Below are 16,261 nucleotides of genomic sequence, written 5' to 3' on the forward strand. Positions count from 1 at the left end.
TATAAATAATTGTTGTTGTTACCAATTCTACTACAGTACTACTTTTAAAAGGGGACAAAAAACCTTACTCCAGAAACAGGCTTTCGGTGGGATTTTTGGAGCTCTCAAATCACACACACACAAATATAATACTGTACTAAATACACAAGGCACTTTGTGTTCCTATGTTTTTTTCCCCCATTTATAGAAAAATAATATTGGAGCACAATTAATTACCCAGCTGGTTTTTAAACCACATACATCCTCTTAGCATTTACAATTCTTCTGTGGAAAAGAGAGGAAAAACTACTAAAATTAGCTCTGAACCCTGAAGCTTCCTCTTCATAAGAGGCCTGTCACAGTCGTTTATATTTAGTAGTTTTCTTCTCCTGTCTTAGCATAGCTTAATTTTTTTTTAAGTAGGAAGGGAAATCAAGCGACGCAAGTGTCATATGTTGAATGAGCAAGAGTGCATGACAACAGAGCCAGATGAACTGGTTTATCAAGGCTAAACCAAAGAAAATACACAAAATCAACAGGATTCTGGCAAGCAGCTATTTTAAAAAATGCTTCCTTTCATAATACATTGCATGTCTTTTGGTGCACAAATACCAGAAAAATGAGATGAATGCCTCCCAATAGGGTTAGCTGCTTCCTAACAGAACCATATTTTTGTCCAAGGTCTAACAAATATTTTGTATTGCTGATGGTGGAATCAGGAGAGCATTTTCCATATTATAGTGCAAGGAGTCGTGGAAGAGAGAACATTTTATAGGTCATTCTATGGTGCATTCTCATCTGGTAACTTCCTGAGCTCTATACATCTGAAGTCCCATTGAGTTCATGCAATGCTTGGAGCCAAAGAGACCCAAGTTGCAGGAGGTCTCCAAGTGAAGTTTCGCCATAGACAGTGCTTTTTACTCATAATGCACATGAAGTGCTTTGACTGTATATAAAAAGTATTTTTACATTTACATTTGTTCATTTTTTCTTTCTAGAAACATTCATGAGTCTAGGTTGTAAAACCCAATTTGGGCAGTATAGCTTGGATGTGTGGTGGTTTACTAATGGGCTACCATCATTCTGAAAACCAGCACTTCACTGAATAATAATTTGTGGATAGGAAATGCCGCAGCTGAACTATATAACAACATGCAATATTTTTAGGCCTCAAGTTGCCACAGCAACAGCCAAGCGGACTTGCCAAATCAGTGGGAACTTTCACAATAAGGTAACTGTTCCACAGGATCGTAGTCTTTGGCTGGTGAAAATGTAAGGCATGCAAAGACCGTCCATTTTATTCCTGTGCTGTAAAAAACATCAAAATTCAACATAAATTTTCAAAATGGAGGGAAAAATCTGAACTATGATCTTCAGCAGGGAAAGAACAATTTTAGTATGTCGTTAAAAGAAGAGCTATAGCTCAAAGTGAAAATGTAGCCCACTCAGACACTTAAATGTTCCTTTAAGGCAGGCTTCCTCAAAGGCTCTCCAGATATTATGACCTAGAACTCCCATGATCCCAAGCTAGCAGGACCAGTGGTCAGGCATGATGGGAACTGTAGTCTCAAAACATCTGGAGGGCCAAGTTTGAGGAATCCTGCTTTAAGGCTTTTTTCAAGGAGCCTTCAAAGCGGACTTTAATCCTAGTGGTATTGGTAATGGATTTGAATTGGTTTTATGTATGTTGGAGGGTTTAAGTTGTGTATGTGTGTATTGGTTTTTAATTGTATTTATATATGCAGATGTTTTAGCTGTTTTTAGTTTTATGTATGTTTCTACCACTTTGGGATGCCTCATGAGTAGTTATTCTTAATTGAATTATTTTTTATTATTCTATGAAAACTTCCATGTTTCTGATTAACCTTTAATAACACGCAACATTTATATGAATCTGATGTGTGTCAGATGTAGAATATTGCCTCTGTCACTACTGCTCATTTGCTAGCCCCCTCCCTCTTAGCCAAATTCCCACCACTGGTAAAGGCTGCTGGGCCTTTTCTTTGCTCTTGTCACTGGTCACACGCTTTGAGAGGGCAGATGAACAGGCAGTGACAGCAAGGAAAAAGGAGCAGGAAACAGCAGGAAGCCAAGCCAAGCACGAGAAAGTACAGCCTGCACTAAAAGCTTGAAGGAACACAGCCTAGTAACCTGGGCAAAAAGCAGGTAGCTCCTGTGCACATCGTGAAGGCCCTGCACCTGATGCATCTTGGAGGCAAACCCTTCCAGTGGGAGCAATCCAGAAGCCTGTGATTTATGGCGGCAAGTCAGAGGGGAATTTATCTGGTTCAGACTGACTTTATGTCCACTATATGCAATGGGTGCGATGGAGAGGATGACTTACTGCCAGCCTGCAGCCAGTGTGGATCAGCCCAGCTGGTTGAGCAGAATGTACCCTTTGATGAAGACTTTTATCATGGCCCTTAAATCAGTAGAGTAGGCCAAGGGCCATGTCAGAGTGGGCTAGGAACTAATGTAAAGGTAAAGGGACCCCTGACTGTTAGGTCCAGTCACGGACGACTCTGGGGTTGCGGCGCTCATCTCGCTTTATTGGCCGAGGGAGCCTGCGTACAGCTTCCGGGTCATGTGGCTAGCATGACTAAGCCGCTTCTGGCAAACCAGAGCAGTGCACGGAAATGCCGTTTACCTTCCCGCCGGAGCGGTACCTATTTATCTACTTGCACCTGATGTGCTTTCGAACTGCTAGGTTGGCAGGAGCAGGGACCGAGCATCGGGAGCTCACCCCGTCGCGGGGATTTGAACTGCCAACCTTCTGATCGGCAAGCCCTAGGCTCTGTGGTTTAGAACTAGTGTAGAAGCAAAAAAAAAAAGGGGGGGGGAGGATCCTCTGCAGACGTGTCATGCAAGATGCCAATGAAGCAAAACAGAAGGCCCTGGCAGGGAATCACTTCACTAAAAGACTAGTTTTGTGTAGAAATTTCATGTGATCTTACTGGGAATGTTCCTAGTTGTCTTTTGTTAGCTGTGGGATACATTTCATCCCAGGACACAGGGAACCACAGCTCATCAAGGGAATGGCGTGGGGTGAACACAAGTTTTGGCTGGGGTATGTAACATTCTAATCACACACTTCACATCTGAGTAGATGAACTGTCAGTGGTAAAAGATTTAGTGGGGAAAGTGCTTTTTGCACTGCAAATGAGATTGTTGTTATGCTTGAAGAAGAGAACAGGGTAAATATTCAAACACCAACGGATTAATTTAGCCTGTGTTTTATTTATCCATTTGGGCAATGTATAATCCACTTGTCAGCCAAATGAATCCCAGACTGGGAATGTGTGGTTTGATAGTGATTGTGGTGGCAGTGGTTGTTTTAGAACTTGATGACTTCCCAGCATCAGGGGGTGGAGGAATAAACATTTTAGGCTTTTAAGTTTTGTGTATTTATGGTGGCAGAGAAAATAAGAATCCAGTTAGCAGAATATGTGAATATGGCACACAGGCAAGAGTAGATCTCCATGACCTTATCCACATCAATGCAATTCTAATTGTCTAGACTAGAGCACTGGTCTTCAGCCTGGGGGTTGGGACTCAATAGTGGATTGCAGCCTGATCCACGGTGGGTTGCAACTGGAGCACTACTTTGGATTGGAGCCAATTTGATTCCCTCCCCCCCTTTTTTCTTTTCCTTCTCCTGCAATGAGGCTTCATTTTAATATTTTAATGTTCCATTATTTTAATGTTGTATTTTATTTTTGTTTTTAAGTTGTAATCACTCATCTTGTTTTTATTATTGCTTGTAAGCCGCTCTGAGCCCGGCCTTGGCTGGGGAGGGCGGGGTATAAATAAAAAATTATTATTATTATTATTACCACCATGCAAGTATGTGGGGATAGCTTAAGAAATGGATCCCTAAGTGCATGCTTGGGTTAAATGTGGTTCCTGGGTCTAGAAAGGTTGAAGATACCTGGTCTATAGCGTTGGCTAAGTAATAGCGTACTGGAGAGATTCAGTCTGGGATGGCAAAAGGTACCACTGTTTTCACATGACAGCCATGTGTCAGGGACTGGAGCAAAATATTGTTAGCATAAATGTGGAAATTTTTTCACCCTAGAGGGGAAAAGCTACTGGTGAAGCTTTATTCTGAAAACTGCTAATTTCTCACAATGTATATATTTAAAATAAAAGGGCAGGCTAACAAAAAGTGTTTTCCAAGATGAACTGTAAGCTTTGTAAAACAGTAACCCCCCCCCCCAACTGAGGACTTATTTTTAACGCACACTTTCAGCTGAAGACCCACTTATTAATTTTTTACCATATACCTGAATAGTGTTTGAGTTGCTATAGAGGTGATCCACTTTAGGTGAGGCCTGGGACCTAAATTTACTTAGTGAAATAGTGTTATAAGTTTGGGCTGTCTTTTCTTTAAGAAGATGTATTTTAACATTTGTGAACCTGTATAAAAATGAGGTTCGGGTTTTCTTGATTGTAGTGTATGAGTGTCACTTTTCACATAAACTCAGGACCGTGTTTTTTATTTATATATATATTTTTTACAAGAATGAAAAGCTTGTAGGCACTTCTTTGCAATTAGTCAGTTGTGTTTTTAACCAGTTCCTGATGATATGAGGCAGATGTTTATGGCATCCAATGGGAGCTTAACCATGATTTCCTCATGATGTGGAAATTGCAAGTCTTTTATACAAGGAAGGGAGAAAAAGCATGGTTGTTTCATATGCCATTACTTTAAGACAATTGGTCACTTTATAATGTGTGTATGCAGGCTTTTGTGTGTGTGGTGGCACTCATTTATATCGAGTACCATGACTTTTTTGATGTCTATTGCAGCCATTTTGTGCTGTCACCCACAGCACTTTTATCAAGTTATGAGTACGGGCACCTAATTTATTTTTTGCTAAAGAAAAGCACCATATATATGTACACACACATACATACCCCCATAGAGACTGAAATAGGCAGTGATACTTTGCTATCTGCATATTCTGACAAAGATGATCCAAAGGAAGAGGAATCCAAGATAGGTATACATATAATGCTTTGTAAGGAAACAGAAAACTTTTCAAACAATTCACTGCTTCAGAAAAATCTGGAAAAAATGGTTTTAATATTAAGTTGCCTTTTACAAGTGACAATCACAATGGAATACTAATATTCTTCCTTGCAAACCCATAGAAATCATCAGAAATCGTCAGAAAGAATGGGAATACCATCAATATTCATTTGACAATCAGACCTGGCCGCCCTACCTCATAAGGAGCTGAAGCTCTTGGAAGTACAGTAGTAGAAATGGTTATATCAAGCATTCTAGTTCACAGTGATGTCAAGTTTGGACCTGCCTTCAACACACAAGCCTTGACTGTAATTAAGATGGCATAGAACCAGGATTTACAGGTACCTGTTCATTACAACAGTGAAATAAACATGGGCAGGGAGGGGAAACAGACAAGCAGCTATACTAGATATGATTGAAACTAGTGGCATTTATAGGAAACATTGGGCATAGTATGCATTGTGAATTGAGTGTCCCACATACCAAATTAATTCTCAAGCTACAAGGTGCACAAAATCCATTTTACACATATTTAAAATAAGAGCAGATTTCTGAGAATATGCATTTGTACTTTGGACATTGTACCATTTGTACTTTTAAATTAAAATTCCCCTGCATTAGGTTATATACCAGTAATATAGGACCTGCAAATCTTGAAGAGGACACCAATTTTAAAAGCAGCAGGAATTACAAGGGTCCTAGAGGTTAGACCAGGATTGTGATTCCTGGCAGAGACAGTCCTAGTTAAGATCAGGGTGGCCTAGCATGTGGCCCAAGGGTGGCATGTAGCCCTTGAGGCCTTTTTTTGGCAGCCCTCAGCAACATTTGTGCTGCCTTGCCAAAGCTGGCTAAGCAAGGTGCTGGGCTGTGGGAAGGTGTGAGATCTCTGACAGAGTCCTAGAGGCTTCCTACCGCCTTACCAAAGCCGAGTTAGCAGTTTCCCAGCTTTCAAAAGGAAATGGGAGGTCTCTAGGATCCTGCCAGAGCCTCAGGCCTCCTTCCCCAAGCCTTGCTTAAGTGGCTTTTAGAAAGCAGCATGAGGAGTGGAGTGAGGCATCAAAATTTGGCTTCACTCCCAGCCCCCAGCCCCCCCCCCCGCATGACAAGGCAGTGTGCGGTCCACAGGTTCTGTGTCAAAGTACTCCAGCGTACCCTCCGGGTATAGATGGTGCTTGGATCAGCAGGCTATAAAACAAACTTATTTAGATATCTAGGTGTAAATGAAACCCTCGTGGAAATATCATATGGAGGCAGTGAAATTAAAGGCACAGGAAACCATAGGAACATTGATGAAATTCTATTACAATAAGGGAAGGCAGGTTATTGCTACCAAATATCTTTAGGGTAGGTTCAAAGTGTTAACCCAGATGCTCTATGACATTGAAATCTGGAGCTCTGATTTGAACTCCGTTAAAGTTTTGGAAACTGCAAAATACTTTTCTTCCAGAAGCCATACTCTCTATCCATCAGAAATATCAGCAGTTCTTCATTGTACATAATCTGGGTAGCCAACAATTAAGGCAAGAGTGGACTGTGCTTGCTCAGTTAAAGTATGCTAAAATAATGCTACCATGCCTATTGAGTGTTTTCCTGATCTGTGCTATATGGAACCAGATGATAACCAACTAGAATGCAGCTTGCCAATGTTTTACACTAACATTATTTTCCAGAACTGAGCTCTGCTTTGACTTTGACTAAGCGTCATCCAATGGATTGGCTCTTTTGGATAGAATCCAGAAGGGACCTGCAACTAATTAGAAACACTGCATTACCCCCCTTGGGTATCCACTCTTGAGAACAGAGCGTTTTAGAGCTAGTTGTTTGATCCAACTTTCACCAGCTTCCTTAAGAAATGCCATTATTGAGCTGTTTCCAAGTGATGCCCACAGCAGTCTTGGATGGCTGCAACAAGGTCTCGTATGCAGAAATACTTTGAATTGGTAGTCAACCACATGTAGAAGACATCACTCATTATCTGTTAGCCTGCCCCCTTTATACAGACACCCAAGAGATCACTTGCTGAAACCTTTGCTTTCACATGCAAGCAGGTGCAGCCCTGCAAAAATGGTCGTTTCTTTTGAGAATACTTTTGTAACACAGAGAGTGGTCCTGGCTGCTTTGAAGTTGACAGCCATTCATTTCCACTCATTTCTACATGTATAGCTTGCTGAAATGACAGATTTAGTAAAGAAGTAAAAATGTATATTGGTAGCGTGATACATAAGCACCATACCAATCCATTCTGCCAATGCAAGCCCATTAGAGATGAAAATTTGGTAGTTTGTTCGCCTTCAGTTCTTCCTCCTTATCCAATGTAGAATTGGCCTTTTAAGTAATGTAACTGAGGTGTTAGCCGTAGACATTTTAATGCAAAATGAATATACCTTATAAAAAATGTAATGTGCATAAACAGTTCAAAGCTAGAGATGCCCTTTGAATACCCAGAGACTAATCATTGGCTTATATCAAGAATGAAGCTGAATCTTCTGCTACATAAGAAATGTATGCATTCTTCAATTGTTGTAACTAAATTATCATGAAAAATCTCTTGTAAACCTTAATTCATAATGCAGAGTTCTGTATTTTTATTTTGCAGCAGCCAGAGCACACTGAGATTTCAGCCATTGCTTATACATTTAATAAGTTTTTTTTAAAAAACAAACCTGTCTTTGTGTACATTTTTCAATAGTTACTATAAACTCCAAATAAATTAACCATAAAGAAAAAGGTCAAAAAGTAGCAAATTGCACTCTGTTTCTTAAACAGATAAATCCCATTATTATTTGGGCAGAACTCCCTTTCCAGTATTGCAAAGGTCTTTGGGTACATGAAATAACACCCCTGTGCAGTAATGGGCATTGTTGCATGAAAATTATATTGGCTTTTTGTGTTTTTCTGCATCTCCCATACCTGCTATTTGAAACTCTTTCCAATACTAAGATCTTAACTTTGATTCTGTGAGAAGGCAGTGGACCTTGTTGAGCTCCACCTACACAACTCAGTGCTTGTGCCACTGTAGCTGAAGCATGGCACTGCTTGGAAGTACAAATCTGGCTCAAATGCACAGACCCCGTGAGCCCAGAACATTCAGATCTATAGAAAAGGGGAGCAAAACAATAATGGCCTGTGAAATCCTTTTCAGTCCCAAAGGACATAAGCCCCTGAACAATAGAAGGAACCATTCCATCCATTCCCATGACTTTCGGTTCACAAAAGTGGTGAACCAAACTACTGGCCATATTTCATGAACTGTGAGATCCAGGACTGAAGATGGCACTTTCTGGTCCAAAATACAGAGAGGTATTGGCTGTGAGTACAGAAAGGTACGTGCATCTTCCCTAGACTAGAGTGCAAGTATCCACACAGCAATTTCTCAATGTATCTCACAAAATCCATGAAATGTTCTGATGTTATGTCCATACACAACTACCACACAAACACATTATCATCACAATATTCCTGATTCCTCAGGAATCCTGCATTACCTAATTTATTTCAAATACAAAATAATTACACAAATTCATACTTTCAAGTTTCATACAAAAGCATCTATATTACTTATACACATTTTTAAATTAGTGAAACTGGGAATTTAATTGCTTTTTAAAAAAAAAAAACCCCAACACTCACAGTAAAATGGACAGATCGCTTGTATTTTTTAAAGTAATACTGTATGACCACTGAAATCTCCTTTACTGGTATTATAGGGGATTTTATGAACTGAAAGGCAAAGAAGGCGTATGGATGCTGGGGGGAGGGGGAAATACTGTATCAGAAAATGAATTCCAGCAGCATTCTTCTGTTCTTTCTCTGCCCCTAATATTTTTTTAAAGTTGTGTATAAGTCCTGGATTTTCTACCAAACGTAAAATTTGTGGACTCATTTGCAAATCACACAATGTATCCTTAAAAAAAGAGCAGATCATCGGGTTTATTTGAATACCAAGGTCCTTTTCCTGACATTGTTAAAATAAAGATAAAACTTACAGAGACAGAATCCAGTATAATTAGTTTCCAACAATAAAATCTCCTTGAACACTGTTGCAAAATTCCTTCTACTGAAATGCTTCGCTACAATAATAAAAAGCATACATTACATATAAAAAGATACCAGTGTACTAAAAGTGACAGAAGTGAACTAGCAAATCCTTCAAAGCACATATTATATAAATGACTAGCATTTAAAAACATTTCTTCCTATAAAATGTAGGTCATACACATTTATAAATCGGCGATCTTTCCCCACCAAAGCAATGATAGTTTTCAAATAATTATGTTGCTCTGTACAGTCTGAAAGCATTGTTCAAACTTTTTGACTTGGTTTTGTTTTGCTTGAACTCCAGATAAAGCTCATCTCAGCAGCTGATAAATCCCTATGGCAAAATGATATCAAAATCAACCATGACTCAGTGTTCAACTGCAATGTGAATTATGAACAAGAACCACTTTTTGTATCACGTGAACCTGATTTATACCAAAACCATACTGAGATTGAAGGATTTAAAATTAATTTTCAAACTTATTCAATTGGTGTGGAAACTGGAGGAGCAAATCCTTCTCCTTCCTTCAAAAATAAGGACACTAACTCATCTTGCAGAAGCGCATCTGAGCCATTAGTTTCACCATGAATGTGTGCACAGGTGCAGATCTAAGGCCTGCTCTCCCTGAAACTCAGATTGTGCTATGTAAACAATGTTATATACTACAAACCAAAAAACAGTTGAATTTATTGATTAAAAACAATTAAGAATATCCATTAACTTAATCAAAGCTATTAACTCCCCAAACAGTTTTTGGAACTTTCCTTATGCTACTTGCAAAGTTAGCACTGTTAGGCATTATTGCTTACATACAGTACATCATATGCCTCCTGATATAAAGCAGTACTGTGATCTGTTTATATACAAGGTTCTTTTTTCCTTTTTTTAAAACAAGCTGTAAAAACATTACATACTTTACAGACAATACAAATTCCCACATTTGTACTCAAGTCTAACAAATGGAATGCATAACATTAATAAAACATCATAAAGGAAGACTGACAGTAAGTCCTTGATTGTCAAGACACATTTATATTTTATATATAAACTCTAACTGTGCAGAATCAAAGATTCAATCATAGGTACATCCTTATTTGATAACTCATATTTACAGAACAATATTGCATAAAAAAATAAAATAAACATTTACACTTTTTTGTCTTTTACCTTTCCATTCACTGGGGAAAAGAAAGCAAGAAACTACTTTGAGAAAGGTTTGCTTGCTTCGGTTTGTGTTCACTACCAGACTATCTCTCTCTTAAATTATTATTGAAACAATGATTTTATACAAGTATAGCAAAAGCAACTAGAAAATTTCCCTGAAACAAAGTTGTTTGGAAATAATGAAAGTTATTTTTTTAAAACATAATGGTTTTCATTCATTGCAATACTTTCACAGAACATGTTTTTGTTTTTTGTTTTGCAAAAGGAGTACTTAAATGTCCTACATATACCTAACAAACATGCACTTAACATAAAAGGAAAGCATCTCCAAAAGTCACAAGGCTTCCGTTGAGCAGAATTTAAGAAAACATAAAAATAGTTTGTTTTATTATTAATAATAACTGGAAAACTTACATTTGAATTTTTACCAACCAAAATACCCAGATCACTAACACATTTCTGCCTTCTAAAGCTTTGAACTATATTCTAATAGCTACTCCCCTGCAACTTGCGAGTCCAATGTCAACCCAACAAAATTTTAGGTTGCAATTTTACAAATACAAAGCAAGTTAATACTGAAATACTCAAACAGGCTGATCCTGGATCCATTTTAGATCCGTTTCAAATATTTACGAAATATGATACACACATCATAAAAATTAATCTAAAGAAACATGGAATATGCTGTATGTATCCAAGTGGAAATTTTTCAGGAAACAAGCCAGAAAAACTTGGAAATGTAATCAAACAGCTATACTAAAAATTCAGTAATTCACTAGTGACTTGAAAACCCATGTTTAAAATCACAAAATAAATAAGCAAACAAAAGCAGGCATATGACATTACAATGTATTTCATTCATTTTGACAACTGTGGTTTAGTTTGCAGTATTTGTACATAGGTTTTGCAATATGCTTGGTTAAAGTTATAGTCATACTTTCATAAGACCTTGACTACACAACTTTACACCACTGAAGAAAAACAAGGAGAAATTATATTGTGTAGGGATTAGCATCCTCATTAATAATAATCAAACGTTCAAGCTTTCACTGTACTTTCTCTGAACTGCTCCTTCTCTCAAAAACCTTGTCCACCTACAATAGCTGGAAGTCTGTAATAATTCTCTTAAACTAATTTCAGAAAAGGCATGAAGAGGCGATCCATATAAATGAAAAACAAATCCTTCTAAACTTTTCTTCAGAAATAGAGTACACTGCAGTACATGATGCGGTTTCTCTTCTGATAAATGGATTTATCATCTTTGATCAATTGTTTACTCTGAATAACTAAGACAAAGAGAAGGAAAAGGAGCTACTTCAGCTTTAAGCCCAAAAGTCAGTTCCTTCATTAACTTGCTTTATATTCAAAGTAAAAGGAACAGGAAATTAGTGTTAAAAGGGACACTCAGGCCCAGCAGTCACCCAAAATATGAGCCATTAAAAATTGAGAAAATTAAGCAGCACGTTTGCACTGAAGTCTAGTTTCAAAGAGTTTAAGTTACCTGAATCCAAACATAACATTGAGCTTAACAGGACTGTAGAACCATAGCAGAGATTTCCTAAATACACTTTAAAAAGCATTATTAAGAAAGTATTTCTATTAACACTGTCTCCTAGCATGTATATAATAGGTCTGTATTATAACTGACGAGGCTTAAGATATATCTGTGTCATTTTCTCTTCTTCTAAAAAGCAACTTAGGAACAGGTTTTTACATGATTCCTGGGGGCACTCTCAAGAGCCACAGGTGGAGGTTCTGCTCATTATATTCCATCACTTGCCAATGCCTCTCCTCAACTACAGCCTCTCATGTTCCCTGTAAGTCCCTCTAAAAATGTTGGAATGCTATAAAACAGCACTCCCTCTATGCAGTGCAAAGAGCAGCCACCAGAAGGGTAAACGTGGAAATGCTTGTCCCTGCACATTTGGATCCTAGCCACAGTTCCTTCCATTCCCCTCTGCTCACTTTTTCATAATGGACACTTTCAGAGAAGCATCCCCTTGTCTTCTCACTGTAGGGATTGTATTCAACTTGTACCCCTCCACTCAAAGATGGTTCTTTGATGAAGTCGGTGCTTCAATGAATGAAGAATGGGAAGGTCATTTCACTTATTTCATCTGAGTCCCCTCTGCCCCCCCCACTAATCTCCTCCAGAGGGTTGGGGTCCCTTTGGAGCAGCGTGGGAGGAGGACACGAGGGTTGCGAGAGAAACGGGAGTTTGCAAAAAACTGCCTTCCTCACCCTTCCATTCACGGAAAGCTCTCCCGGAACAAAGAAACTCCCATGAGTGGGACACAAGATACAACCCATAGCCTTTACACCCTGGCCTTACTGTCCTGCCATATCTACATACACATAGAGACTCTTAGCCATTCCCTCTAGATACTAAATGTGTACAACTCTCACTTGCCAGTCCTGTTTACTTCTCTGAACCACGACTGAATGTTAATTGTACAAATAGTGGTGCACTCAAACACTGGGCCACAAATGCTTGATTAAATTAAAATATGTTATGTACTAGCTGTGCTGGTGTGGGTCAGGAGACAAACTAAAAAGACCTAAAAAGTTCCATTATTTAGAAGTTTTCATGTGTGCTTATTTTGACTCAGTACCACGGTTGCATTTACTTACTGTACTACGAAATAAATCCTTGGACAACTTATGCGGAGTAATGGGATATAACAACACTGTCCTGTAAAATTAACCTGTTTGTGACCTATAGGAATAAACAAGGCATTTCATAACATATGCGTCTTGGCTACTGCAGTAGCTGCCTATGACTTTCACGTAGATTCTAAAATGGGTCCGAAATTGCACAAGTGAAACAAAGGAGAACTGTGGCAATAAAAATTAGGAGTACCATTTTAATTAAAACATGGTTTTTCTGTGGGAATTGAAATTTTGCTTTCCTTAAATTTTTTGAATGAAGGAGGTATTGTTAGGGCTATCTTTGAGAAGTGGTGAGCAGGCCTGAAGCTGTAAAATAATACATGCACCCATCTCCCCTGCCTAAATGTTGAGTATGCTTTTTTTTGGGGGGGGGAATGTATCTGCATTCCTGTCGCTCAGCCTTTAGGTAAAACACTGCCCGCAATATTACCTTAAAGCAGCCCATTAGTGAATGTATAATATAATGAAAATAAAAGCTTCAGTTTTAAAAATGATTATTATCCTGACATTTATGTTAAGTCGAAGCACAGCACGTTAAAACTGTATACAGAACTAATCATTGCACCACACAGTGTAACTCAAGACAGTCTACTATTAAAACAACCACAGGGGATAGGGATAAAGTTTGCAGTTAATTTATTTGTGAAATGCAGCAAAAGTTTGACCATTTATCTTTTGGTCACTGTTCTCAGTCACCAGCTCTAGTTAGTAAAACTGCAATGAAACTGTTCATTAAGATAACTCTTCTGTTGTTATGTAAGGTGATAATGATGCAGCCACATCAAACCTAAAGGTCTAAAATAGTTTTATTTTTGAGAAAGAAAGAAAAATGGAAAAGAATCTAAGTGCTCTAACGTTAATTATTGCAGATTTGTAGGCTGAAGTACAATTTAAACTCTTAAAACCTGGAGTTCACCATTCATATAAACATTATGGAAATGGGAATGTCATCTACAAAGCATTTTAGTTCAATCCTAACCATCTTGATACCTGTCATTTGGAGATAAAAACATAAAGAGTCATGTTTACCTTCAAAGGTACAAAGAAATATGCAATACTTCAGGAATGAAGTAAATGCATTAATAGTAAGTATTTTCCTTTTAAAGTACTTTTAATTGAATCATACATTTAAATAGGGGAGTGCATCTAGAAAACATAATTACCTTTCTCTAAGTGTTGTAAAAGGAAATTCAAAGAAACCAAGAAGGAATATTATGTGTATTACTTTTTAAGAGAGTTGATAAAATGGATTTCCCCCTCAGAATGCACTATAGTTGTCTAGCCATCATCTCCTGACATTAAAACTTTTAAGTTCATATTATCTGTACAGTCTATATTCATGTTCCCTGCTGAAGTGCAATGGCTTGACTAACTAACCAGGAAATTCCAAAATGAATAATCTCATAATTATCATTCTCCCCAAAATAATCAATGTTACCAAACTAAGAAATTATTACAGGAGAGACATCTTATCTGGGTTTTTTGGTTTCTTTTGTCTTGTATAAAATCTCAGCATAGCAAGCTCCTGATCTCCAGCAAGCAAATAACCATCTGCCTTTTCAGTGGACACCCACATATAAGGCAATTCAAAAAGAATGGTGACTAACCACACACACAAAAAGCAGTTGCCAATACTCTGTACCGGCTTACTTTTCTGTTGTAACCCAAGGCCTTAAATTTGTATAGGACTGACTCCATCTTATACAGAAGATGCTCGCTCTTGACAGACCCATGCTAAAGTGCCCGTGTTATTTCTACAGATTTTCTTAGCCAAATGTCTGGCCTGTTGTGGCATCAGGTGAAGAGTTCATCCCAGCTCGAGCATCATTTACATTCACCAAAGGGAATTCTGGGAATTCGGCGCTTGTCCCTGGTCCCCGCAGGTTCACCTGCCCATTAGCAGTGTTAAACTGAGATGATATTCCAGCTCTTGTTCCATGGTACTGAGCCCTAAACGGTTGCTCAAAGGAACTTATTTGATATGCTTGGTGGACAGGCTGTGCTTCTGCCTTCTTCTGAGAAGTAACTTGATCCAGAAAGTCCTGGGTAGAGGATGAGGAAGAATGATTTGGCTCGTCACCTGAAAAGGGAAAAGAGTGCTGGGAATCGCCAACGATAAGTCCAAAGTGAGACTTGTCTGGAGTTGTTCTTAATGGAGAGTTCATTCCTGATCGAAAACTGTTGACTGGTATAGATGCATAGACCTGCTTGTCTATAGAAGAGAACGCTGGTTGCCCTGCAAGAGTCTGGTTGTCACTCACAAAATTAAGGCTTGGGTTGTTCAAATAGGCATCATTTTGGCTAGTTCTATCCAAAGCTTGCTGAAGAAACTTGGAATATTCCTGTAACATACTGGCTTTATCGGATGAGGAACCTTGAGAGCTTGTTGCAACATTCTCAGTTTGTGTGACTTCTGACACCTCAGAAGAATTGATTGATATACTAGAGGTCACTTCCGTATCAGCCACATTAAAAGCTATTTCATGCTGGCCATTAGCTTTATGGGAATAATGGTCTAAGAGAGTCTGAAGTACCTCATCTGGAATGACATTTTTGTCATGGTTGCCTTTAATCTCCACATTCAGCCCCGATGTATCCAGTATTGAGGCTGTGCTACCTTCATCTATGACACTGGCCACAGCAGCCTGTGTGACTGAAGGCTGAGAGGCAATGGTGCCTACATTCATGGCATATTCTCTGCTATTACTGTTAGCTGCTTGGAGATACCGCCTCTTCTTTAAAAACTGCATTGCATCATCATAGTTTGTGCTGCTGTGTACAGGTTTGCTGGGGCCTTCCTGCAAAGTATCAACTTGGTCAATGTCAGCATTGCCTTCAGAGTCCAACAGGCCTTGTTTATCCACAAGATCAAAGGGATACTTAGAAACCTTGCTGTCTTCGTAAGATGCTAAAGATGAAATGGTCTGACTTTGCTCTAGTGGCTGTTTTAGGCTCCTCTTACTGTTAACTTTTTTGAGCACCAGTTTAGGTGGGTGTATTTCTCCAGAATTTGCTTCCTGTAGGTGCCCTCCACTGACGGAAGAATGTGGTAACTCCACTGCATATTCAGCCACCATATACTCATCCTTGATCTTAGCGTTGCCAGCATACAAAGGCAAAAAATCATTCTTATCTTTCTTATGCTCAGATTTATCTGCCCCGCCTTCTTTATCTAGCCCAGAAGACTTCAATTTCTCCGTTTTTTGCCTTTTCTTCTTTGGCAAAGAGCTGTCCTTCAAAGGCATTGGGAAGCCTTGATCATCATCAGGAGTCAAAAGGCCAATTTTGGTGGCACTTCTGTTGGGTTTCTTGTCACGGTTTTCATGGCACATACGTTTGTGTTTCAACACCCGGTCAGTCCTTGAGAAGAACTGCAG

General features: G+C 38.7%; 1 protein-coding gene and 1 long non-coding RNA gene across 6 annotated transcripts in view; one reads left to right on the forward strand and one right to left on the reverse strand.

Moving 5' to 3' along the window:
* The first annotated feature begins 1,024 nt into the window (after positions 1-1,024).
* LOC309539523 overlaps positions 1,025-16,261 on the forward strand; it is a 32,868-nt gene continuing 17,631 nt past the window's right edge. Inside the window, exon 1 of one of the 2 annotated variants that reach the window (XR_014222850.1) lies at positions 1,025-1,210. This is a non-coding gene — a long non-coding RNA (uncharacterized lncRNA). Of the gene's footprint in view, positions 1,211-5,154; positions 5,353-16,261 lie in introns of those variants that run through there. The other variant, XR_014222851.1, reaches the window with a different exon arrangement.
* ZNF148 (zinc finger protein 148) overlaps positions 8,621-16,261 on the reverse strand; it is a 38,588-nt gene continuing 30,947 nt past the window's right edge. For all 4 annotated transcript variants that reach the window (XM_082235284.1, XM_082235285.1, XM_082235282.1 and 1 more), the window contains one exon: positions 8,621-16,255. In XM_082235284.1, the coding sequence (XP_082091410.1) occupies positions 14,651-16,255 (1,605 nt within the window). In that variant the 3' untranslated portion in view covers positions 8,621-14,650. The remainder of the gene's footprint in view (positions 16,256-16,261) is intronic.

The sequence above is a fragment of the Podarcis vaucheri genome (genome assembly GCF_965113315.1).
Source record: "Podarcis vaucheri genome assembly, chromosome: 1".
Taxonomy (NCBI): domain Eukaryota; kingdom Metazoa; phylum Chordata; class Lepidosauria; order Squamata; family Lacertidae; genus Podarcis; species Podarcis vaucheri.